At 40.7% G+C, this 26,726-nt stretch overlaps 2 protein-coding genes across 2 annotated transcripts; both read left to right on the plus strand.

Annotated features, from left to right (window-relative positions):
* Positions 1 to 5,371, plus strand: LOC139571584 (metalloproteinase inhibitor 2-like). Its single transcript, XM_071394585.1, has 5 exons — positions 1 to 638; positions 3,209 to 3,279; positions 4,210 to 4,303; positions 4,882 to 5,006; positions 5,142 to 5,371. Exons 1-5 carry the CDS (start codon positions 509 to 511, stop codon positions 5,310 to 5,312), a joined length of 591 nt encoding a protein of 196 aa, XP_071250686.1. The 5' UTR covers positions 1 to 508; the 3' UTR covers positions 5,313 to 5,371.
* A 13,074-nt stretch (positions 5,372 to 18,445) lies between these two features.
* LOC139571599 (metalloproteinase inhibitor 2-like) lies at positions 18,446 to 22,754 on the plus strand. Its single transcript, XM_071394609.1, has 5 exons — positions 18,446 to 18,788; positions 19,996 to 20,066; positions 20,643 to 20,745; positions 22,213 to 22,334; positions 22,488 to 22,754. The coding sequence occupies exons 1-5, from the start codon at positions 18,512 to 18,514 to the stop codon at positions 22,614 to 22,616; spliced, it is 702 nt and encodes a 233-aa protein (XP_071250710.1). The 5' UTR covers positions 18,446 to 18,511; the 3' UTR covers positions 22,617 to 22,754.
* The last annotated feature ends 3,972 nt before the right edge of the window (positions 22,755 to 26,726 follow it).

Below are 26,726 nucleotides of genomic sequence, written 5' to 3' on the forward strand. Positions count from 1 at the left end.
GGCACTGGATTCACGTCGAGGTCCAGAGTTGAGTTTGAGGGGCCTAGGGAAAGTGAACTGACCTGAGCAGTCGGGCAAGTTGAGCCTGCTTTAAAGTTTCCCCAGGTGTTTAAAAAAAAAAGGAATTCAAATAGGCATATCCTAAAACGGATATTTCTGGTTCATCACCATTGTTTAGGCGAAAGACAGACAATTTATGGAATTTATGGCAACCGGGCAAGTTGAGCCTGCTCTGTGGATGTCCCGTTAAACAGGGTATTTTTTTCCAATGCAGTTGCTATGGTTCTGGATTAATAGAACGCTCAGCCTACCACTGGCTTGGTTCTGACTGTGGGAGGAGCTCACAGCCGGCAATAAAACGGGCTGATTAACATCGAAGGGAGAACAGATTTCTAGGTGTTTGTCTGTCTGGGAACATCTTTGAATGTTCTAGTGTAGTTTACAATACAACTGTTCTTTAGCTTCTGGAGTAAACATTTTATCTTACGCTATAGATATATTTTCCAAAATGACTTGGTCCGTAAGCAGTTGTTTCATCACTCTGGTCGTTTTGTTCCTTTGGCGGATCGAAGACATTGCAGAAGCTTGCAAATGCGCTCCTGTGCATCTTCAACAGGCGTTTTGCAGCGCAGACGTCGGTAAGGCAACTTTGGCAATATTTCTGACTTCTCAGGTTCTCAACTCCGGTCCTCGAGTTACTCCAACGGTACACATTTTTATTGTAACCCTGGACAAGAACACCTGATTCAATTAATCATCAGGCCCTCAATGAGTTGAATCAGGTGTTTTTGTCCGGTGACACAACAAAATATGTGCTGTTGTGTGTACTCGAAGGCTGGATTGGCAACCACTGGGCTACTACACTGTGTCAATGCGCAACATGCAAACATTTGAAGAATTCTGTGGTCGTTCTAATAATAACCATGACATAAACATGCTCAGTGTATTTACATTAGTAGGCAACAGTAAGATGGGCTACAGCCAGGGTTCTCCAACCCTGTTCCCGGAGAGCTGCCATCCTGTAGGTTTTTGATCCAACCCTAATCTGCACACCTGATTCTAATAATTAGCTGGTTGATGAACTGAATCAGGTTCGTTACAACTGGGTTTGGATTGAAAACCTGCAGGAGGGTAACTCTCCAGGAACAGGGTTGGAGAGTCCTGGCTGAGACATCTGCTACACCAAGTGTTATTTGCCTCTAGGCCTACACATTATGCCTACAGTGTGTGTGTATATATATATAGACCAAAATTAAGTTAATACGTTATCTTCCTACATTTAACCCAAGGCACTCAGTTGTAGTGTATACTATTTTATTTATATCAAATAGTGGTAGGCTACAGATGCCATATCTTAATTTGAGCCAGTTTCACACATCAGGAAAATAATCCTGGAGCAATGTGTATTGTTATGCGGCATATAATGAATGGATTTTTTTGTTTTGTTGTAGGGTTTGATATATTTTTCATTGGGGGAAAATCAAGTCTGGCATTTAAGTGGAAATGAATAACTTTAGTTGGCTTTTTAAACCTTGAATACACTACAAGTTTGCAGTTCCTGCAACTTGATGATTAAATTAAGATTTGGCAATTGTATATCACTATTGGACAGTTAATTTCTTATGTGTTCCTTAAAAGGAATGTTCTCAACCTGAATTGTACTTGAATTAAGGAAACACATATGTTCTGCACAACCGTGGGCTGTGGCTCCATCTTGAGGTCTGAAACATCTGCCACATGTTGAGTAATGTCCCATAGCTGGTACAGCTCTTAGTAAAAACCTTTTCTACTGTAGTTTCATTAGTTCAGGATGGCTGCAAAACAAACTAATTCCAGTGATGAATCAACAAGTACGTCTGTGGTGTTCTGGTCCTAATGATGATAGACAGCTGTGGAATAGAGGGAACTTAACATTACAGGAGTAGTTCATCTGTTTGGCAAGGATGAATCGCTTGAATATCTTCTGAATCAGACTGAAGTGAAGCGGTTGTCGCTGTCAGCACCTTCTACCCAGACAGGTGCGCAGAGGAGGAGCATGTGTCATAAGGTCTGTGTGATGGTGCCTCAGCAGGCCAGGAATATTCCCCTCTGATTACAGCTGATGGGACGCTCATGTGCCTCAGTCTTCCTACCAGCACCTGGTTGGCACCTGAACATCTGCAGAACAGACAGGGCAGCATAGTTAAACCAGGCGTGTTGAATTAAAGACAGGGCAGCATAGTTAAACCAGGCGTGTTGAATTAAAGACAGGGCAGCATAGTTAAACCAGGCGTGTTGAATTAAAGACAGGGCAGCATAGTTAAACCAGGCGTGTTGAATTAAAGACAGGGCAGCATAGTTAAACCAGGCGTGTTGAATTAAAGACAGGGCAGCATAGTTAAACCAGGCGTGTTGAATTAAAGACAGGGCAGCATAGTTAAACCAGGCGTGTTGAATTAAAGACAGGGCAGCATAGTTAAACCAGGCGTGTTGAATTAAAGACAGGGCAGCATAGTTAAACCAGGCGTGTTGAATTAAAGACAGGGCAGCATAGTTAAACCAGGCGTGTTGAATTAAAGACAGGGCAGCATAGTTAAACCAGGCGTGTTGAATTAAAGACAGGGCAGCATAGTTAAACCAGGCGTGTTGAATTAAAGACAGGGCAGCATAGTTAAACCAGGCGTGTTGAATTAAAGACAGGGCAGCATAGTTAAACCAGGCGTGTTGAATTAAAGACAGGGCAGCATAGTTAAACCAGGCGTGTTGAATTAAAGACAGGGCAGCATAGTTAAACCAGGCGTGTTGAATTAAAGACAGGGCAGCATAGTTAAACCAGGCGTGTTGAATTAAAGACAGGGCAGCATAGTTAAACCAGGCGTGTTGAATTAAAGACAGGGCAGCATAGTTAAACCAGGCGTGTTGAATTAAAGACAGGGCAGCATAGTTAAACCAGGCGTGTTGAATTAAAGACAGGGCAGCATAGTTAAACCAGGCGTGTTGAATTAAAAGCAGACGACCAGAGCTAGACATCTAGGATCTGGAGGGAAAATGGACTTGTCTGTTTAGCCCAAACAGTGAACTTATGCGCAAACATTTTCAAGACTGTAATATCTTGGGTCTGTGTTGCTTTCTACGTTCTCTTAGATCTCATAACACCCTTAAATTGTCAGTGTCTAACTGACCGTTAAAAGGAAAATAGATTGTCAGTTAAACCACGTTTCTCTCCCAGTGATCAGGGCAAAGGTGATTGGAGTGGAAGTTGTGTCTGGTAACACCAAGTATGACATCCAACAGATCAAGGTATGATCATCCTTTTTATTAAGTGGTTGTTCCTTCCTGCACTGAAACATTGAAGCCCCCTGAACCCCAGTCTGACATATGGTCCCAGTTCTCTCCTTTCCCCTGTGCTCCAGCCCTTCAGTGTTTGCAGATCTGTGTTGGCTTAAACAGTGTAGTTGTGGAGCTTCCACCATATGAAAAGGAACTTCTGTAGAAATGGCTCATGCCTCTTGCTGGAAAGCACATTATTCAGTTGACGTTCCTACCAGTCCTAGACTATGGTGACATCATCTATGACTGCAGCTGCCATTTCATCAAAGCTTTTAAATGCAGTTCATTATAATGCACTTTATTACTGGTGATGGGGGTTTGGTACTCATCACTGTATTCTCTACCAGGAAGTTAACATTATTACTGGTGATGGGGGTTTGGTACTCATCACTGTATTCTCTACCAGGAAGTTGGCTGGCTCTTTTGTCACATTGGTGGATAAATTGCCAGATTTTTATTTATAAAGCCCTTTTACTAAAACTCTCACTGTACCTAACATTATTACTGACCTTTAGACATTATAGTTACAGCCTGTCTCAGATCAGGGATGTTTAACTCTGGAATGAATCTGCCTGAAATATTTTTGCGGCACGATCTTCAAAATATTCTAAATGTGATGTTTAGTGGCCTCTAGGGCGACTCAGAATAATTTGACTGTGCTGCTTACAGTTTGTGTGTTTCTGTAATTCGGGGATCTAAAAAATACCTTGGTCTCCGTATGACACCCTGATAAAAAGTAAGGTTAGTTTAATAAATATTTTTTATCTGCTAACATCAGGCTGAGGGGATGGGGTATAGGGAGGGAATTAGGAACGACTGCCTGAGAGCTGCAGTTGGTTCGGTTCAAAACTGTTTGTAGATGTTTGACAGATCCTTTGTTCTCTCCTTGTGATTGGCTAGATGTTCAAAGGTCCTGACCGGGTTATCCACGCCGTCTTCACTTCAGCGCCATGTGGTGTGACCCTGGAAATCAACAAGGAGTATCTCTTCACGGGTGCGGTTCTCACTACGTTACCCAAGTTCATTGCTAGCGCCGGTTACACTGCTCAACCTGTGCTTGCAGCATCATGGCCTGTTCTAAACTATTGACTTCATCTTGTACAAGAAATCAAGTGCTTTAGAATAAATACTTTAAAAATAAATGTAACCTTTATTTAACTTGGTAAGTCAGTTAAACAAATTCTTGTTTGCAATGACGGCCAAACCCTGACGACGCTGGGCCAACTGACTCCCAATCACGTCCGGATGTGATACAGCCTGGCTCTTCAAGTTAAACTTTATAATACCTAATGTTATGAATTTAAATATTTAATGCTTATAAATGTTTACAACTAATGCATCGCTTATTTATGATGATAAATTCTAGTGTTCCAGGCTGCATCGGTATGTCTTCCTGCTTCAGGGTAAAGTTTCCCCCAGGGACAGATCTAGGATCTGTTTCCCCCTCCCCCATTTCTAATCTTAACCTTTTGTGGGGGGGGGGGGTGGAAAAGAGGAAATGGATCCAAGATCAGCATCTGGGGTTAACTTTTACCCCACAGGTTGTTGACTCACTGTCTTCTCTGTCTTCAGGCAGGCTGAGTACTGATGGCAGAATGCATTTAGTCATGTGTGACTTTATTCAGTTTTGGGAGGACTTGAATGGCACACAAAAGAAGAGCTTGACTAAACGCTACCAAAGCGGCTGCGATTGCACGGTGTGTGACAGGAATTATAGTCAAGTTACTTTACACCACTTTTGTTAAATGTTTACTTTGTCACATTGGCTAAAGTATATGGATAATGATCAGTCAGTGATCTGGATCTTTCTCTCTCCCTGCTCTGATCTACAGATCATCCGCTGCTCTTCCCTCCCCTGTCCCGTCAGTGCCCCAGATGAGTGCCTTTGGACAGACTGGTTGTTGGCCGATGGCCAAAACGGACCCCAGGCCAAGTACTCTGCCTGTCTCAAGATGCGTGATTGGTCCTGTGCCTGGTACAGGATGGCTCCATCCAAGAAGTAGTTCCTGGATATTGACGACCCCTAAACTCTGCAATAAAAATAAACTACTCCTCAAATATAGCGCTCCAAGTATTCATTTCTTGTGCCATTCATCTGTTTTTAAACTGGAACCAAAGGTGTTATTGAAAATCAAGTGTGATCTCAGTGTTGTGTTTCTGACTAGAACATTTTTCCTGAAATACCATCCTAAAGCCTGGGGCATGTTCAGCTGGGCACAATATTGTAGAATGAATGTTATATACATAGTCTTCCTTGACAAAGATATGCAGGTGTGGTTCCCTTCTGCACGTTGAATGCATTTTAATGAAATTGCTGAGAACACTCATACTTGCTGACCAAAAGATTGTCTGAGTTTTCAGAACATTTATCTTAAGTCGTCACTTTAAATTTGTACTTAATATTGAACAATTTCTCGGACTCACTATCCACTGGGCAATGTTTTCATTTAACACTTGTTGCATCAAAGTAAAATTAATTTTGGATTTGAGAAGTTAAATCTTTTACCTAAATCCTTTATTTGATATCTAGACGTTGAACTGACATCTGTGCCGAGTGGGTAGACTACATGGATAACCGTTCAGAATATTTTTGAAAGCTATGTAATGTATTTAACTAGGTGAGCCAGTTAAGAACACATTCTTAATTACAATGACTGCCTAACCCGGACAATGCTGGGCCAATTGTGCGCCACCCAATCACGGACGGTTGTGAATCAGCCTGGAATCGAACCAGGGTCTGTAGTGCTGCCTCTAGCACAGATGCAGTGCCTTCAGACCGCTGCGCCACTCGGGAGCCCCAATACATGCATATTCGTCTCCTTTTCAGCACCAATTGGTAATATGCAAATACTCAATTGTATATGTAAGGTTTGGAAAGTTTTTAAAAGTAAACTGGTTTAGACTATATTGGTGAAATAAAAATACTGTTCTGGATTGACTGACCATGTCTAAAAGTAATGGACTATTGTTTCTCTTATTTGAGCTGTTCTTGAAATAATATGGCCTTGGTCTTTAACCAAATAGATATATCTTCTGTATACCACCCCTACCTTGTCACAACACACCTGATTGGCTCAAACACATTAAGATGGAAAGAAATTCCACAAACTAACTTTTTAGGCACACCTGTTAATTGAAATACATTCCAGGTGACTACCTCATGAAGCTGGTTGAGAGAATGCCAAGAGTGTGCAAAGGGTGGCTACTTTGAAGGATCTCAAATATAAAATATATTTGTTTAATGCTTTTTTTGGTTTCTACATGATTCCATATGTTCTATTTCATAGTTTTGATGTCTTCACTATTATTCTACAATGTATAAATAAAGACCCTGGAATTAGTAGGTGTGTCAACTTTTGACTGGTACTGTACATCTGTCCAAATGAAAGATAGCCAGCTATATGTTAAGTCAAAATTGTCCAAACCGAAACGGTCACAACTGCAACAATTGACACCATATATATATATATATATATACTGAGTATACCAAACATTAGGAACGCCTGCCTAAATTTGATTTGCACCCCCCTTTTTCTCCCCTCAGAACAGCCTCAATTCATGTGGGCTTGGACTCTCCAAGGTGTCAAAAGCGTTCCACAGGGATGCTGGCCCATGTTGACTCCAATGCTTCCCACAGTTGTGTCAAGTTGGCTGGGTGTCTTTTGGGAGGTGGACCATTCTTGATGCACACGGGAAACTGTTGAGCATTAAAAACCCAGGAGTGTTGCAGTTCTTGACACAAACCGGTGCGCCTGGCCCCTACTACCATACCCAGTGTAGAGTATTGAGATGCATAGGCAGCAGAGGGGGTTCCAACCCTCCAAGAGCCCAAACATCGAAATGTATTCTGTTCATTCTTATGCACAATGCTATGTTCCTGTGCTAATCAAATTAGGAAACTGACGATGTCTTAAACTGGTTGTTATACAATTGCCATATTTAGCCAGTTTGATTATTATTTTATTAGCACAGGAGTGGTAAAAGTGCCACACTGGGTTGAATTCACTATAACTGCTTTATTCAATTGAATGGCTTATCTGCTTATCTTACTACGGACAAAAATATTCAATTTCTCTGCAACGTAGATGGTAAACCTGGTTGATTTGGTTCACAGTGCAGGTTAGCGTTTCTCATCAATCTTGTACTGGAGTCCACATTGCAGATGGACACAGGCATAAAACCTGATTTTAAACTTCACTTTCACCATACTGCTAACCTTAAATTAAGACAAAAAAGCAAATTTTCCTTAATGAATTGTTATAAGGACAAGACTCGTGACAAACATCAACCTGTTGAGTGTAATGTTTACAGTGGGTATTCACCACCCCTTGGATTTTTTTCACATTTTGTTAGCGGGATTGAAATAGATATAAAGAAAATTGGGATCCCCAAAAAATGCAGACAAATGAACAAAAAATAGTTGTACAATATTAACCGCCTTTTAGGCAAGCCTAAATTAGGTTAAGGAAAAAGCATTTGGCTTAATAAATCACATAAATGACATGGACTGAAATAGTGGTTTACATGATTTTTGAGTGACTACCCTTCCTCTGTTCCTCAAAGACCAGGGAGCTTTTTGAAAGGCTTATAAAGAAGGGCAGTGATTGGTAGATGGGAAACAAAGTGAACAATTATGCTGTGAATTATGTATAACACCACCCAGACATAAAAGATAGTCGTCTTTCTGAACTGAGCTGCAGGACAGGAAGGAAACTACTCAGGGGTGTCACCACGAGTCCATTTGGGGATTTTAAAATGGCTACGGACTTCAATGGCTGTGATGGGAGAAAACTGAGGATGGATCAACATCGTAGTGACTCTACAATAATGACCTAAATGACAGTGAAAATAAAATTATTCCAAAACATGCATCTTGTATGCAACAAGGCACTAAAGTAATACTGCAAAAAACATCTTGAATGAATAGACTTTTTGGTTTAAATGCAAAGCATTGTGTTTGGGACAAATCCAACAACATATCACTGAGTAACTGCCTCCTTATTTTCAAGCATGGGGTGGCTGCATCATGGTATGTGTATCCTTGACCTTGGCAAAGACTGGGGAGTTTTTCAGGATAAATAGATACAGGATGGAGCTAAGCACAGGCAAAATCCTAAAGGAAAACCTGCTTCAGTCTGCTTACACCAGACACTGGGAGAGGAATGCACCTTTCAGAAATACAATAATCTACAAAGTTCCTGGCTGGTCACGTTAGTTTTGACTGAAATGTCCTTGAAAATTGCTGTCGAGCCATGATCCCCAACACTTTGACAGAGCTTGAAGATTTCTGAAAAGAATATTGGGCAAATATTGCCCAAACCAGGTGTGCAAAGCTCTTAGAGACTTAGGGCTCTATTCAATCAGATCCTCTTCAGCCAACATCCACATAGCAGTTGTTTTGGCGGTGTCTGAGGTGGAACCGTGTTAGAGAAACGTGTTATAGCTGAAACAGATATCGCCGTTGACTGCACAGAGTTGCATTAAGAAAAAACCCATGCAATCTTGTTTAAAAGTATGAACCACCCCAAAATAGCTCACTATAAAGAACACGTTGCCTATTAAAAAACGATATTACTACCATTACTACTGCCATCACTACCAATACTACTACGACTACTTCACAATAAATACTTCTAGACTAACAAGCAAACCACATTTACTTCAGTAAATGTCCTTATCTAGTTTTTTAAATAAATGTCATAGGTGACCTGATTAGACAGACTCTGTTCTCATTATGGCCCATATAAAACCGTTTTGCAACTGATTAATCACTGTCATACCCTACACAGAGATTGATAAGGTCTGAAAGGGACTTTCCCATCGACCAAGCCTGCAGTCTTTCTTGGTTAACTGTGGATTTTGGTAACTTGCCTGAAAAAGGGAAAGTTGTTGTTTACACACAGAAATGCCACAACTTGTCGGTCTCTTAATTAAACAACAGGAAAGAAGCTGAAAAATCTATTTTTCTGACAATGTGTAGCACTACCTAGCATGCTTGCTAGTTTGTTATCACCCACATGAGGGCGAAGCTGGTGTGGTTAGGCTGGTTAGTTACCGCTAAATAGTGTATCTCGGCCGAAGTAATAGGATAAATGTGTCTCAGCTCTGCTTGCCCTGACTAAAAGTTACACTTCCAGTGTAGCAGGCTTTTAAAAAAAAACGTATTTTGTGACGCCCCTACTGGAATTCTTTGCAGTTTGGTTGTTTTCTGTTAAAAATTCCCTGCCTAATGGGACAACAACAGAGCAGGCTAAACTTGCCTAGCTGCCATAAATGCCATAAATTGTCCATCGTTCACTTAAAAATGGGTATAAACCAGAAAGATCAGTTTTAGGCTATGCCTACTGGAATTCCTTACAATTGTGTGGTTTTCTGTAGAAAAAAACACTTGGGTCAACTCTAACCCTGTAAGCCTTAAAGTCCCTGCATCAGCTCTTGGACCAACAGGCTCTGAGACAGCTTCTACCCCCAAGGCATAAAACTGCTTCATAGGCATAAGACTACTAAATAGTAAATTAATTGGTGACTCGGACTACATGCATTGACCCTATCTTACAATTACTATATGCACACCCACACGACTCTACAGTAAATACACAGTACATACTGTACACGCACACTGAACGTACACTCTCACACAAAACCCACACATATTGACATACACTACACACACACACTTTTACACTCATCATATGCTGCTGCTACTCTGCTCTTTATTTGACTATTATTATTATCTGTCCTGATGCCTAGTCACATTACCCTGTCTTTATGTATGTACATAAATACCTCGTACCTCTGCACATTGATCTGGTACTAGTACCCCTGTATATAGCTCCATTCTTGTGTATTTTATTCCTTTTGTGTTACTATTTTCATTAAAATAGTTTTACTCTGTTTTGTTGGGAAGGGCTCGTAAGCAAGCATTTCACGGTAAAATTGATCCCCGTTGTATTCAGCTCATGTGACGAATAACATTTGATTTGACTTGAAATGAATAGGAGTGTCTCACGCTCGGCAAAAGTATTTAGTATTTAGAGTATTTAGCAGCTCCTCTTCCTGGGGTCCAAACAGGAACAAAACAATTACATCACAACAAAACAACACCCTACATCATAAATAAACCAATACATCATACAATAAATGACTACGTTATTACTCTAATATTACACATTTACAATATAAAATGTACAATACTACAATCTTAGTGTGTGTGTGAGAGAGAGAGTGTGTGTGTGCATGTGTGTCCTCACAGCACGTCAATACCTCTCACAAAGACAAGTTGTGATGCAGTCAATCTCTCCTCTACTTTGAACCAGGAGAGATTGACAAGCACGTTATTGATATTAGCCCTCTGTGTACATTTAAGGGCCAGCCACACTGCTCTGTTCTGGGCCAACTGTAATTTGCCTATGTCCTTCTTTGTGATACTTGAGCATATCACTGGGCAGTAGTCCAGGTGTGATAAAACTAGGGCCTGTAGGACTTGTTTTGTTGATGTGATATCAAGAAAGCAGAGCCCCCCTTTATCAAGGTCAGACCTCTCCCCATCTAGCTACTGTTGCATCAATATGTTTTGACCATTTCAGATTTCAATCTATGGTTACACCAAGCAGTTTAGACTCCTCAACTTGCTCAATTGCCACATTATTCATGACAAGAAGATGAGGTTTAGGGTTTTAGATGAGGTTTAGGGTTTTAGATGAGGTTTAGGGTTTTAGATGAGGTTTAGGGTTTTAGATGAGGTTTAGGGTTTTAGATGAGGTTCAGAGTTTTAGATCAGATTCAGGGTTTTAGATGAGGTTTAGGATTTTAGATGAGGTTCAGGGTTTTAGATGAGGTTTAGTGTTTTAGATAAGGTTTAGGGTTTTAGATCAGGTTTAGGGTTTTAGATGAGGTTTAGGGTTTTAGATGAGGTTCAGGGTTTTAGATGAGGTTTAGGGTTTTAGATGAGGTTCAGGGTTTAGATGAGGTTCCGGGTTATAGATGAGGTTTAGGGTTTTAGATGAGGTTTAGTTCTACCTGGTTTATGTTAGAGAGGCATCCATTAAAGAACAGCCTGTGTTCTATTAGATAGGTAACTCTCAATCCACGATATGGCAGATAATGCAAAGACATAACACACATGTTTTTTATAACACCAGACTGATTGATAATGTAATAAGCTGCACTGGTCAACCAAAACAGCTCCCACAATCTTCTTCTTATCAATTTATTTCAGCCAATCATCATTAATTTGTTTCAGTGCCGTACATGTCGAGTGCCCTTCCCTATAAGCATGCGAGAACTAAAAGGAGCATCTTGGTTTCAAGGTCCGAGCTTTGAGAGAAGAATCATCGTGAGGTATGCAGGAACCAATGTTAATAAGAGATAATGAATAATGTCAATCATGCTTATATGACATGTTTGTGTAGCATTATATAAGGACTGAAAGGGAATGCCTTAGTTTTCATCAAGCTTGGATTGAGTTTGTGTACCTCTCCGGCTGTGATAATAAAGAGTGATTCATTTAAAATTGACTTCAGGTGTCCCTTCAATTTCCTCCACAATCTTGGCGTCAGTGAAGGTCTGTGAGGGAACACTGGTGGCGCATTCTGTGTGAAAGTGTGAGGGAAATTCCTGTCTGACCAAAGATGACCTGGACCCGCCCAGACCAGACTTTTACTGTGAGGTGCCCGGGGGAAGATACCTGATCCGGCAAACCTCTGAGGGACACGTCTACTGAATTTCAGTAAGTCAATTGTCACGCCCTGACCATAGAGAGCTGTTTATTCTCTATGTTGGTTGGGGCGTGAAAGTGACAAGGTGGGTTATCTAAGTGTCTAATTATCTATGTTGGCCTGTTATGGTTCCCAATCAGAGGTAGCTGTTTATCGTTGTCTCTGATTGTGGGTCATATTTAGGCAGCCATTTCCTCATTGTGCTTTGTGGGATCTTGTCTAGATATAGTTGACTGAGAGCACTACTTTGAGCTTCACATTTAGTTTTTTTCGCTTTATTGTTTTTTCCTTTGAGTTTCTCTTCCAAATAAAAAGGATGGAAACATACCACGCTGCATCTTGGTCCTCTCCTTATAACGATCGCTACAGAAGATCCCAACAACAACGGACCAAGCAGCGTGCCCAGGAGGAAAGCCAGGAGTGGAGGACATCCTGGACGTGGGACGAGATTATGGCAGGAGACAGAAGCCTTCCATGGAAGCAGGCGGAGGCAGCGAGGGAACAACAATGACAACACCGGGGTTCGTGGCCACGACGGAAGCCCGAGAGACAGCCCGAATGTATTTTTTTTTGGGGGGGGGGGGGGGGGGGGGTCTATCAGTGGTCTATCAGTTGATGTCCAATTTCATGAGTGTTGACAGTATGTGTCATTAGTGGCTTTCAGGTTGCACTCTATTATTGCAATATCTTAGTAATTTGAAGGGTCTAAGTTTTCAGTACAAGGCCACATGATGAACAGAAGGATTGAGCCTTGGGACTGATATTAAATGAAAGGCTGCCATCTGGTGTTTGGGTTAAAGATAAGCCTCCTGTGGACCAGTAGATAAGCCTCCAATGAAAGTGAGTGGTACTCACGGAACTCAGGGTGTAAGGGACACAGTGGAAGCATTTGGGGCAGAGGTATGAATCATTTAATAAGATATGTTTTTGACCCTTTCAAATTATTTTTACTCATTTCGATAGTTTGAATAACTGAAGTAGATCCAAATTGAAGTAGATCCAAGTTGAAGTAGATCCAAATTGAAGTAGATCCAAGTTGAAGTAGATCCAAATTGAAGTAGATCCAAGTACATTTTTAAGTACCGAATATTGAGCTGATAAGTCAGCACCAACTTTTTGAAGGCCCCAGTGGATTTGTTAAACAACAGGTTTTATATTCGGACTATTTGATGTCCCAGGGACAGCTAATACAGGACAAATGTCAATGCAACCTAATTGTGGTAAGAGCTATGGAAACAATGATTAAACATTGACAGATGTATTTACCTCTGAGTCTACGGATCCCTTGTGTATGTGTGTGTGTTTTTTAATAGATTCACTCCTGTTGATAGAAGTATAACCTTGCCTGTAGATTTGAGCTTTATTATGATGATAGTATTCCATAAATTAAATTGTGTAAGGAAGAATGTGTGTAACTGATTGACTTACTAGAATGAAGGGTTTGAAAGGATAAACAATCTGGTTTTATGTGTTGATTTAGCTTACTTTAATAGAAGTATTTTGATAGAACCTCATTTGATAGTTTAAGCCATAATTGAATGCTTACCTTAAAATATTACAATCGTAACCACGGAAGTGATAAAAGGAGGGAGTGTGAGGGAACATTTTATTGTCTGCAGAGATAGCCTTGAATTGTACACAGCATCTCCTCTCACTCTGCCTTGGTTCGTGAAGTTGACTGGGACCTCCTCCTCAGACCAATTGGCAGTACGCCCAGAACATTGCTCTGGGAACCAAAAGGAGTATCTCAGTTTCAAGGTCTCAGCTTTGAGAGAAGAAGCCTTGTGAGGTATCACTCAGTCACATGCAGGAACCAATGTTAATAATGAATCATGTAAATGATGCTTGTATGACTTGTTTGTGTAGCAGTATACAAGGACTGAAAGGGAACACCCTTGGCAGAGTTTTCATCAAGCTTGGACTGAGTTTGTGAACCTCTCCAGACATCATAATAAAGAGTGATTCATTTAATATTGACATCAGGTGTCCCTGATGTTGAATTTCCACCACACCATGCAAAAAAACTGATATCTCTAGCTTGAACAGACAGATTTTGATTGAGATTTTTGTATTATGCCAATTAGATTTCCGTGGGGCGTGGTCATTGATTCAAACGTTTTTAAGGTGTAGGCTGCTACAACACTTGTGCCACCCCCGACCCGCGTGACCTGTGATTTCTGTGAATCTGATTGGTCAAACAGGTGGCACCACTGGTCCCAGAGTGTTTTTTTTCTCCTGCTCTAAAGTTACCCCAAGTTATTTTTTTTTACTGAAAGCAACAAGAATTCCAGTAGGCGTAGTCTAAAACAGATATTTCTGGTATATCCCCATTATTTAAGTGAGACGGACAGTTTATGACATTTATGGCAGCCGGGCAAGTTGAACCTGCTCTGTGGTTGTCCCATTAGGCAGAGGATTTTCTAAACTAAATACAACCAAACTGTAAAATTCACAAAATACATATTTTTTACCTGCTACACTGGAAGTGTAACTTTTAGTCAGGGCGAGCAGAGCTGAGACACATTTATCCTGTTACTCCAGCTGAGTAATTTGCTTGATGATCAGCTTTGCCCAACTTTAGTCCCGCCCTGTTAAGCTCCCTCTCCCATGCTTGCATCTCCCAATGGCCCCTGGACACTGTGCTTCTCACCGCTTTACTTTAATTGAAAATGAATGGGAAGCTGTTGTTTCACCATGTGATGCTGTCTCTAGTGTATACGCCCTGTCAGACGTGAGGTGCACGTTGAAATCTTGAAATCACGCTCTGCAACAGTTTGGATTAATTGTCCGATGTAGCAGGCCAGAAAAACAGATTTTTCTGCTTCCTCCCTATTGTTTAATTTATTAAGGGAATGACAAAATCAAATCAAATCAAACTTTATTTGCCACATGTGCCGAATAAAACAAGTGTAGACTTTACCGTGAAATGCTTACTTACAAGCCATTAACCAACAGTGCAGTTAAAAAAAATGAAAATATTTACCAAGTAGACTAAAATAAAAAGTTATAATAAAAAGTAACACAATAAGAATAACGAGGCTATATACAGGGTGCACCGGTACCGAGTCCGTGGGCAGGGATACAGGCTAGTTGAGGTAATCTGTACATGTAAGTGGGGGCGAAGTGACAAGTTATGGCATTTTTGCGTGTAAACAACTATTGGGTAAGCAACCATAAAATACTGCTGATTTGGCCAATGGGAAAGTGCCTTTCAGACCTTAAAGTCAATCTCTCTGTGTAGGGTATGACATAGTGATGAATCAGTTGCAGAATGGTTTTATATGGGCTATGGGGAGTTTTTCTAATCAGGTCACGTAGATTTAAACTCCTGGAAAAACTCCTGGCCCTATAGGGAGGATGAAAACCCTGTCAAACTGCAGCAACCTTTCTCACATGAATTATATTTTAAAACTGGAATAACAGGGGAGTTTACCTTACACAGACACAGAGACAACTGTGATGAGACAATACAACTAACAGGACCAAGCTTGCTTTATGCAGTGTTGCATCATGTAGGCTCATGGAGAGAAATGGCCTGTGTCCAAAATCATTCAATTCCATCCCTGTGTATTCATACCACTTGATTTTTTCCCACATTTTGTTGTGTTACAGTCTTAATTCAAAATGTATTACATTTATGTGTTTTCTTCACCCATCTACACACAGTACCCCATAGTGAAAACACTTTTTTAGAAATAATTGAAAATGAATTGAAAATGAAATACAGAAATATCTCATTTACATAAGTATTCACACCCCTGAGTCAATACTTTGTAGAAGCAACTTTGGCAGCGATTACAGCTGTGAGTATCTCTGAGTAAGTCTCTAAGAGCTTTCCCCACCTGGATTGTACATCATTTACCTATTATTCTTTTCAAAACGCTTAAAGCTCTGTCAAATTTGTTGCTGATCATTGCTAGACCATTTTCAAGTTTTGTCAATGATTTTCTTGCAGATTTAAGTCAAAGCTGTAACTCGGAAAATCCAGTGTTGATTTGGCCTTGAATTTTAGGCTATTGTCCTGCTGAAAATAAAATGTATCTCCCTGTGTCTGGTGGAAAGCCTGTGTTTAGCTAAATTTGGTTAATTTTTTTAATCCCGAAAACTCCTCAGTCCTTAACGATGACAAGCATACCCATAACATGATGCAACCACCATTATGCTTGAAAATATGTAGAGTGGTACTCAGTAATGTGTTGTATTGGATTTGCCCCAAACATAACACTTTGTATTCAGAACAAAAAGTGAATTGCTTTGTCACATTTTTAGCAGAATTACTTTAGTTCTTTATTGCAAACAGCATGCATGTTTTGGAATATTTTAATTCTGTACAGGCTTCCTTCTTTTCACTCTGTCAATTAGGTTAGTATTGTGGCGTAACTACAATGTTGACCCATCGTCAGTTTTCTCTTATCACAGCCATTAAACTCTGTTGCTGTTTTAAAGTCACCACTGGCCTCATGGTGAAATCCCTGAGCGGTTTTCTTCCTCTCTGAGTTAGGAAAGACGCATGCATTTTTGTAGTGACTGGGTGTATTGATACACCACCCAAAGTGTATTTAATAACTTCACCATGCTAAAAGGGATATCTGTCTGCTTTTTCCCCCATCTACCAATAGGTGCCCTTCTTTGTAATGCATTGGAATACCTCACTGGTCTTTGTGGTTGAATCTGTCTTTGAAATTCACTGTTTGACTGTGGGACCTTACAGATTATTGCATGTGAGGGGTACAGCGATGAGGTAGTCATTCAACAATCATGTTAAACACTATTATTGCGCACAAAGTGAGTCCATGCAACTTATTATGTGACTTGTTAAGCACATTTTTACTACTGAACTCAGGTTTGTTGGCTGCACCCACTAATTGTCCACACCTGATCTTAATGAGTGCTTGTTTCCTTTGAAATGGGTGTGTTTGAATAGACTCATATTAACAGCTTTGTATGACTTAGCATGCTAGCTCCAACCCGGTGGCGCAGTGGACTAATTCTATGGATAGAGAACAGAAGATTCCACAACAAAAAATGAATGCCTAAGCAAATTAATTTCCATGTGTCCTATCTGTGCTTAGAGTTGAAAACAGTCAACCCAAACTAAGCTAGCAGTATTATTAAAAGTCTTATTTGAAACATGTTCTCAGAATGTTATTGAATTATCTTCAAATAACCTATCATTTCTGTTATCAGAACATTAATAAAACTTCCCAGGAAAACTTTCAGGGAACCATAGTAAAACGTTCTCAGAACCTCCCTGCAACCTAAAAATAAATGTTCCCGGAACAGGTGAAGTTCACATTTCAGCTCTCAGGATGTTTAAAAAACAATACGTTTTACCAGTCAGGAAGCTGATGGCTTTGTTCCCAGAACCAATGGGAAACCAAAAACCCATTCCCACATTCCAACAACCAAATGTGCTAGCTGGGAGGCTTTCAAAAGGCACTTCAGACAAACAGATTATAACTTTGGTGTGCAATAGAATTGTGTCTTTGGAGCATTCAAATGTATGTTCCGTGGCAATTTTTCTTCACAATATGATGCAGATAGGCTCATTCTGTTCAGGACAACCCAGGCTATAACGTATGTCATCCTTGTAACTGTGGATAAAAAATAGAGATCATAAACATTGATACTGTAAATTACATTAATTTTCAAATACAGAAATGTGAGTGGTTTGCTTGTATGACATCAAAATGGTATTTATTATAATCCTTAATATCACATATTTTATAACACATCGACTCCTCTCAATTTAACGCATTTCCCTCACTCAGACAACAACAAATGTGCAAAAGTATCCAAATTAGCGGGAGGGAAGGTGTTATCTTCTTGTCTCTTGTGGTGCTCAAGTTTATAACGGCTGTCAGTCAAAACCCCTACCAGTGCTGTGAAGCGGAGAACCTGAGCTCTTATGTCATGTATAGCGTGTTACTGTACAGCCAATTTAGGCGCTTATCAACAACAATCTGCCATTTTCATCTCATTTATGGGATGACAGGGGCAAGTGAACTGAGCAGTTGGGCAAGTTGAGCCTGCTATAAAATTCCACCAGGTGTTTTTATTTTTTTTACTGAAAGCAACAAAACTTGAAGGAATTCCAGTAGGCTTAGACCATGTTATTATTTACAATGACGGCATACCCTTCCAAACCCGGACGCTGGGCCAATTGTGCGCCGCCCTATGGTACTCCCAATCGCGGCCAGATTGTGATACAGCCTGGAATCAAACCAGGGTCTGTAGTGACGCCCCTAGCACTGAGATGCAGGGCCTTAGATCGCTGCACCACTCGGGAGCCCCCCAAAAACTAAAACTGATATTTCAGTTTCATCCCCAATTTATGGCAGCCGGGCATGTTGAGCCTGTGGTTGAGCCATTGGTTAGAGGATTTTTTTAATGAATGGTTGCTGTTCTGGAGTAATAGAATGCTCAGCCTACCATAGGCTGGGTTCTGACTGGGGGAGGAGCTCACAGCCTGCAATAAATAGCGGATGTCTACGTTGAGGGGAAAGTATTTCCGAGAGTTATACGTCGTCCTGGGAACAGTCTCGAAGGGAAATACGTTTTATTGTAATTTACGCCTCACACTTTCATTAGTCGGATCCTTTTGTGATATTTGGGTAACCATAATTCGTTTCCAAATGACGCGGTATGTAAGCAGTTTCATTACTCTGCTCGTTCTGTTCCTTTGGCGGGTCGAAGACATCGCAGAGGCTTGCAAATGCTCCCCTCCGCATCCCCAACAGGCTTTTTGCGATGCAGATATAGGTAAGGCGAATTTGGCAACATTTCACTTTTCAGCTTTTCTTCACATGTTGAAGCTATCAATACGCAGCATGGAAACATTTTATGTATTGTCTGTGGTCGTAGTATAAATAATTAGGACATGCTCATTAAGCCTGTTTACATATTCTCACACTTATTTACAGAATTAAGTAGGCGACAGTAAGATGGGCTCTCAACCCTGTTCCGGGAGAGCTATGCTCCTGTAAATGTTAAATCAAACCCGTTTGTAACGAACCTGAGTCAGTTTATCAAGCAGCTAATTATTAGAATCAGGTGCGCTAGATTAGGATTGGAGCGAAACCTATAGGACGGCAGCTCTCCAGGAACAGGGTTGAGAGCCCTGCTTTGCTTTAGGCATAGTGTGCCTACACATTGAGGTCTGTTTACAAAACATTAAGGACACCTGCTCTTTCCATGACATGGACTGGCTAGGAGTTAACTATGATCCCTTATTGATGTCACTTGTTCAATCCACTCCAATCAGAGTAGTTGAAGGGGAGTAGACAGGTTAAAGAAGGCTGTTTAAGCCCTGAGACATGGCTTGTGTATGTGTGCCATTCAGAGGGTGAATGGGTAAGACCAAAGATTGAAGTGCCGTTAAATGGGGCATGGTAGTAGGTGCCAGGCGCACAGGTTTGTGTGAAGAACTGCAACGCTGCTGGGTTTTTCACAACAGTTTCCTGTGTATCAAGAATGGCCCACCACCCAAAGGACATCCAGCCAACTTGACACAACTGTGGGAAGCATTGGAGTCAACATGGGCCGGCATAACTATGGAATGCTTTCGACGCCTTTTCGAGTCCATGTGCCAATGACTTGAGGTTCTGTTCTATGGCATAATCGTATAGCAGCAACTACTGTACCAGACACTCTGCTGCATCTTCCTACCTGAACCAATCATCTACAGAGGGCATGCTTAAACCAGGTGTGTCAAATTAAAAGCAGAAGACCAGCGCTAGGAATGTAGGACCAGGAGGGAAATGGACTAGACATCTGTTTTGGTGTAAACCTAGCCAGAATGTTACACTGAGTCTTAACTTATGCACAAACATTCTGAGAAGACTGTAAAATTTTGGGTCTGTAAAGCATTCTACACTGTTCTCTGATCCATATCACCCTTAAACCATCAGTGTGACAGACCTGTATACCGGAATAGATTTCAATGTTTAACCTTTTCTCCCTCTTCTAGTGATCAGGGCGAAGGTGGTTGGCAAGAAAGCTTTGTCTAACGAGATCAAGTATGACATCCAACAGATCAAGGTATGATCAGCATTTTTATTAAGTGGTTGTTCCTTCCTGCACTGAACATTGAAGCCCCTGAACCCCAGTCTGACAGATGGTCCCAATTGGCTCCAGATCTTAAGTATATGGATAGGTTTAAGCTGTGCAGTTGTGGAGCTTCCACCATATGAAAGAGTCTACTTCTATATAATGCTTCTCCCTAAAGTATTAATGTAGTTATCAGTTGACGTTCCTGTTGGTCCAAGTCTATGGTGACATACTCTATATGAACTCAGCTGCCACTTCATTAAAGCCATCACTACATTCTACCAGATAGTTGGCCCTCTGATGTCACAGGTTGCTACATTGCTGTGTTTAATTCATACAGCCCTTCTACTAAAACTCCCACTGTGCCTTACATGGTTACTAATCTTTAGACATGAGCTAGCCGTCCTTGAGGCTGGGTGTGGTAACTGGAATAAATGACTGCTTGCACCTTACAGATCTGTGAATATCAAAGGGTGTAGACTGACAGTGGCTGAGAGCTGTATTTGGTGAGGTTCTAAACTATGTGTAGATGTTTGACAGATCCTTTCTCTCCTTGTGATTGGCTAGATGTTCAAATGTCCTAACCAGGTTATCCACGCCATCTACACTGCATCCTCCCCAGCCGCATGCGGTGTGACTCTGGAAATCAACAAGGAGTATCTCTTCACAGGTGCTTTTCTCAATACGTCACCCACGTTCTATTGCCAGCACTGGTTAACCTAACCCCATCAGTCCTGAGACTCACCCACAAATCAGCTTTCCATTTATCTGCATGTCCAGCCCTTAGATTTAGCCTCAGTGTTTTACCACTTCTATTTTCAGGATAACCTGGGCTACAAGTAAACAATTTGGCGTAGACTTTGGCATTGAGTTTCATTGACAAATGTTAACATGAGGTCTGCTAAAGCAAATACTTGATAATACTTTACATTTTTTAAATTACCTTTATGTAACTGGGCAAGTCAGTTTAGAACAAATTCTTATTTTCAATGACGGTCTAGGAACAGTGGGTTAACTGCCTTGTTCAGGGGCAGAACGGCAGAATTTTACCTTGTCAGCTCGGGGATTCGATCTTGCAGCCTTTTGGTTACTAGTCCAACGCTCTAACCACTAGGCTAATTACAGCATTCATAAATAAAGTATTATCTTCTCTTTAGAAGAACCCCTTACCTTCTAATGACTCTTGATTAGCTTGTGAGCATCATATAGCACAACATGTTACATGTTTAGAGTCTCAGGTTTTTATTAATCTCCTGAACAAAAATATCAATGCCACAGCTTCTAAAATTTTTACATATAATATTCGTATAAGCATTTCAGTAAATTGAAATATATTCATTAGGCCCTAATCTATGGATTTCACATGACTGGGAATACAGATTTGAATCTGTTGGTCGGAGATACTGTACCTTAAAACAAATCTATGGCCGTGGATCAGAACAAGTTTCTGGTGTAACCAACATTTGCCTCATGCAGCGCAACACATCACCTACGCATAGTTTAGGCTGTAGCTTGTGGCATGTTGTCCCGCTCGAAGGTGCTGGATATGGCTGGAACTGGAACACTTCGAACCAGTGCATCTCAAATATGCTCAATGGGTTACATTTCTGCCTATGGAGGTAGTGGGAAATGATCACCCCCACCCCCCCATTTGTTCAGGGACACATTATTCCATTTATGTTAGTCCCATATCTGTGGAACTTGTTCAGTTTGTCTCAGTTGTAGAATCTTATGTTCATACAAATATTTAAACATGTTAAGTTTGCTGAAAATAAACAGTTGACAGTGAGGATATTTATTTTTTGCTGAGTTTCCATTTTTATATTTCTGTTCAGTGGTATTGCGTAACTTGGAAACGATGTGGTAAGTTCAAGGGAATTAGACTGTCTATAGGCACTGGAAATGTGTACAACTAATGCATTACTTATTACTAGTATGTACACTTATGATGAGAAATCTCTGTTCTGGGCTGCATCAGTATGTCTTCACACTCCAGGGTGACGTTATACCCAGAGATGTATCCTAACCATTAGTGGAACAAATGCTGAACTGAGCCAAGATCAGCATCTAGGGGCAACAGTACCCTACACCATGTTTCCCCCATGGTACATTGACTCACTATCTCCTCTGTCTGTAGGCAAGCTGGAGACTGGAAGGATGCATGTAACACTGTGTGGCTATAATCCGCCCTGGGAGGACGTGAGTGCTGCACAAAAGAACGGCTTGACTCGCCTCTACAAAAGTGGCTGCGATTGCAAGGTGTGTGATGGGAATTATAGTCATATTACTGTACACCAATATTTCCACAGCACATTTTCTAAAAGGGAGTATATTACTCTGGTCACATTGGCTAAATAAATGAGCTAGAGTATTGGGATAATGATCAGTGATCTTGGTCTCTCTGCTCCACAGATCATCCACTGCAATTCCCTCCCCTGTCCAATCAGCACCACAGATGCATGCCTGTGGATGGACTGGGGGACTAACAATGGCCAAAACCTTGCCTGTATCAAGAGTAATGGGTCTTGTGCTTGGCAGTAGTTCATAGATATTGAAGACTCCTGTACTCTACAAGCCATCCGCTCAGTGAGTCTAGATGACAAAGCTGCAAATGTGTAGATTTAAATGAACCAACACATCTTACTGGTCACTTCTTGTAAAATAAACAAATCACACATAGCACTGTGTTAATTTCTTCTGACATTAATTTGTTTTTTTAACTGGAACCAAAGCTGTTATCAAAACCCCAAATGGTGCTCTGTGTTGTCTGATATGGTTATATGTAAATTGATCAGTTTTCCTGAAGCATCAAGCAGGGTGAAATGTAAGTAGTTCAGATGGTATGTTCTTCATGTCTAGAACAAACTGTCTTCTCTGAAAGGAATCATGTCGGCTCTAATGGCATTTCTATCTGCAACATTCAACATGTGTCCCTTTAGTAGTTGGGTCTAAACCAGGGCTTTACCTATAATGACGTTGACCATTAAACAACTTGGACTCATTCCTAAGTAATGTTCTTTAGTGGGATGACTAGTCCATACATTTCAGTCATTTAGCAGACCTTCAAAGACCAGGGATCGTTTTGAAAGCCTTCTAAAAGGGCAGTACTTGGTAGATGGGGGAACAAATCAGACATTTATCTCTAAGCATGGTGTAGTTAAGTATGAAACCACCCAGACATTGTGCATCCACTATGAGTACTCACCACTATGAGTACTCACCACTATGTACTCACCACTATGAGTACTCACCACTATGAGTACTCACCAACGTCTTGGGCAGCTGCTGACATTTGAGAACTCATCTGGTTTAGAAATGAAACTTATCTAATTGCAGAGAACATTGTATACATTTTGGCCAGCTTTATTTGTTAAGATTGTATTGCAAGGTTATGCTATATGTGTAGGATATGCCGTGTTAGTATATGCAGCTGTCGGTTTTAAACCCCATTCTAGGCTGTTACACAAGCATAAACTCCTTACAGAAATGTATCTGGAGTGAGTTCTTTCCCGTTAAAATAATAGCAGCACTCTGCTTTCTAGACTTTCCGTGCGCCATGCACAACCTGTGATATCCCAGAATCTGATTGGTCAGAGGTGTCACAAGTCCCAGAGTGGTGAGGCAATTTGTTTTCTCCTGATTGTAACAAAGTTCAGCTTTTCCCCCACAAAAATGTAAACGGACATTTCCTCTGGCCCAGATAGTAGAATATGCATATAATTTACAGATTAGGATAAAACACTCAAGTTTCCAAAACTGTCAAAATATTGTCTGTATAACAATAATTATTCTGCAGGCGAAAACCTGAGAAAATCTAACCTGGAAGTGATATTTTGTTTAAAAAATCTGTTTCCTGGTCCGTCTATCCTCCATTTAAAGGGGTATCAACCAGATTCCTTTTCCAATGGCTTCCTCAGGCTGTGACCAGGCTTTAGACATAGTTTCAGGCTTTTATTTTGAAAAATGAGCGAGATGTTTCAAAAGAGGTCAGGTGTCCTCTGAATAGTTCCTGCGCGAGATAGGGGCTTCCCATTTTCCTTTTCTCTCTTAAAGAATAGGTTATGGTCCGGTTGAAATATTATCGATTATGTTTGTTAAAAACAACCTGAGGATTGATTATAAAAAACATTTGACATGTTTCTACGACCAGTACAGATACTTTTTGGAATTTGTCGAACGGAACAAGGCTTTGGTTTTCTGAACAATATGCGCAACCCAAATGGCGTTTTTTTGTGATAAAAGTAATATTTATCGAACAAAAAGAACATTTGTTGTGTAACTGGGAGTCTCGTGAGTGCAAACATCCGAAGATTATCAAAGGTAAGCGATTAATTTTATTGATTTTCTGATTTTCGTGACCAAGCTAATATAAGGCTAACTGTTCTAGCATTGATTGATACACTCACACAAGCTTACATTTCTTTCGCTGTAAATCATATTTTCAAAATCTGACACGATAGGTGGATTAACAACAAGCTAAGCTGTGTTTTGGTATATTTCACTTGTGATTGCATGATTATAAATATTTTTAGTTATATTTATGCATTTGGCGCCCTGCAATTCTAGCGGTTGTTTAGGAAAGTGATCCCATAAAAGGGATCCGTAGCGCAGTGAAGTTAATAACTTATCAAGTTCATAACTGTTCACTCTCTTCAAACGATACCATGGTAATCTTTCACTGTAATAGCTACTGGAAATTGGACAGTGCAGTTAGATTAACAATAATGTCATTTTTCTGCCAATATCAGATATGTCTATGTCCTGGGAAATGTTCTTGTTACTTATAACCTCATGCTAATCGCATTGGCCTACGTTAGCTAAACCGTCCCGCGGGAGGGACAATGATCCCGTAGCAGTTTTAATTAAAAGGCCAACATTTCATAAACTTCACTTTGGAGAAGGTGATATGCTTCGGTTTGCTGCCTTATTACTGGCTTCAAATTGGTCTTGAGCAATCTTAAGGTAAAATAGATCTTAAACATTTGTCATTTATATTTACAATTCCCTTATCCAAACAACTTTGTCATTTACCTATTGTACACGTCATCTTCCAATATTTAATTAATTAAATGTAAAATTTCAGTATTTTTATTTCCCAATATTTTGTGCGTAAAGGACCTCAACACTATTTATTCCAGCTGACAGTTTCCTAACCCTAAATAATATATACATGATCAGAGTACTGTCTAGGGCCACGTTCACATGCTATTCAGAATTAGGAAACTTCTGACTTGATAACTGGTTGAACGCGGCACATGTACACTGCATTCAGCAAGTTCAGGCTTTTTCCACGTTACGTTACAGCCTTACTCCTTCCTCAATCTGCAGATCCTCTCAAGCTCTGTCAGGTTGAATGGGGAGCGTCGCTGCACAGCTATTTTCAGGTTTCTCCAGAGATGTTAGATCAGGTTCAACTCCGGGCTCTGGCTGGGCCACTCAATGACATTGAGACTTGTCCCGAAGTCCTGCGTTGTCTTGGCTGTATGCTTAGGGTCATTGTCCTGTTGGAAGGTGAACCTTAACCTGCTCAGGACCTCAGACTTGGGCTTTCATCAAGGATCTCTGTACTTTGCTCAGTTTATCTTTCCTTCGTTTCCGACTAGTCTCCCATTCCCTGCCGCTGAAAAACATCCCACATTGTAGGTATGGTGCCAGGTTTCCTCCAGATGTGACACTTGGCATTTAGGCGAGTAAATCTTGATTTCAGGTGCCTTTAGGTACACTTCCATCAGGCTGTAATCTGCCTTTTACTGAGTGGATTCTGTCTGGCCACTACCATGAAGGACTGATTGGTGGAGTGCTGCAGAGATGGTTGTCCTTCTCCACAGAGGAACTCTGGAGCGACCATCGGGTTCTTGGTCACCTCCCTGACCAAGGCCCTTCTCCCCCAAATGCGCTTTTTGGCTGGGTGGCCAGCGCTGAAAAATCTTGGTGGTTACAGACTTCTTCCAGTGAGGGAGGTTGTGTTCTTGGGGACCATCGAGGCTGCAGACATTTTTTGGGGATCCTTCCCCACATCTGTGCCTCAACAATCCTTTGAGCTTGGACAATTCCGTCGACCTCATGGCTTGTTTTTTTGCGCAGTCAACTGTGGGACCTTAGGGGTGCCTTTCCAAATCATTTCCGATCAATTGAATTTACCGTAGATGGACTCCAATGAAGTTGTAGAAACATCAAGAATGAGCCAAGACAGGATGCACCCAAGCTCAATTTTGATTCTCATAGCAAAAGATCAGAATACCTATATAAATAAGGGATTTTAGTTAAATTGGCAAATAAAAGCTAAACCTTTTTTTGGCTTTGCCATTGTGTGTAGACTGAAGATAAACTTGTATTTAATCAATTTTAGAATAAGGCTGTAACTTAACATGTGGCAGAAGGGGATCGGAATACTTCCCGAATGCATTGTACCACCAGTTAGCAAGTCAGGCGTGTCAGTTTTTGCTAGTTCTGACACTAAAACAGCTGAATATTCATCCAACTGAATAAAATCTTATAAAGGAAGAAACAATGAGTTTAATTTAGTCAATGACAACAAAGCTGAAGCCCTGGTTTAGACAAACTAATCCAGGACAATGTTCAATGCCGCCTTTGGTTCCAGTTGAAAAACAAGCAAATTAATGGCACAAGAAATTAGTACTTGAAACGCTA

This window comes from Salvelinus alpinus, chromosome 1 (genome assembly GCF_045679555.1).
Source record: "Salvelinus alpinus chromosome 1, SLU_Salpinus.1, whole genome shotgun sequence".
Taxonomy (NCBI): domain Eukaryota; kingdom Metazoa; phylum Chordata; class Actinopteri; order Salmoniformes; family Salmonidae; genus Salvelinus; species Salvelinus alpinus.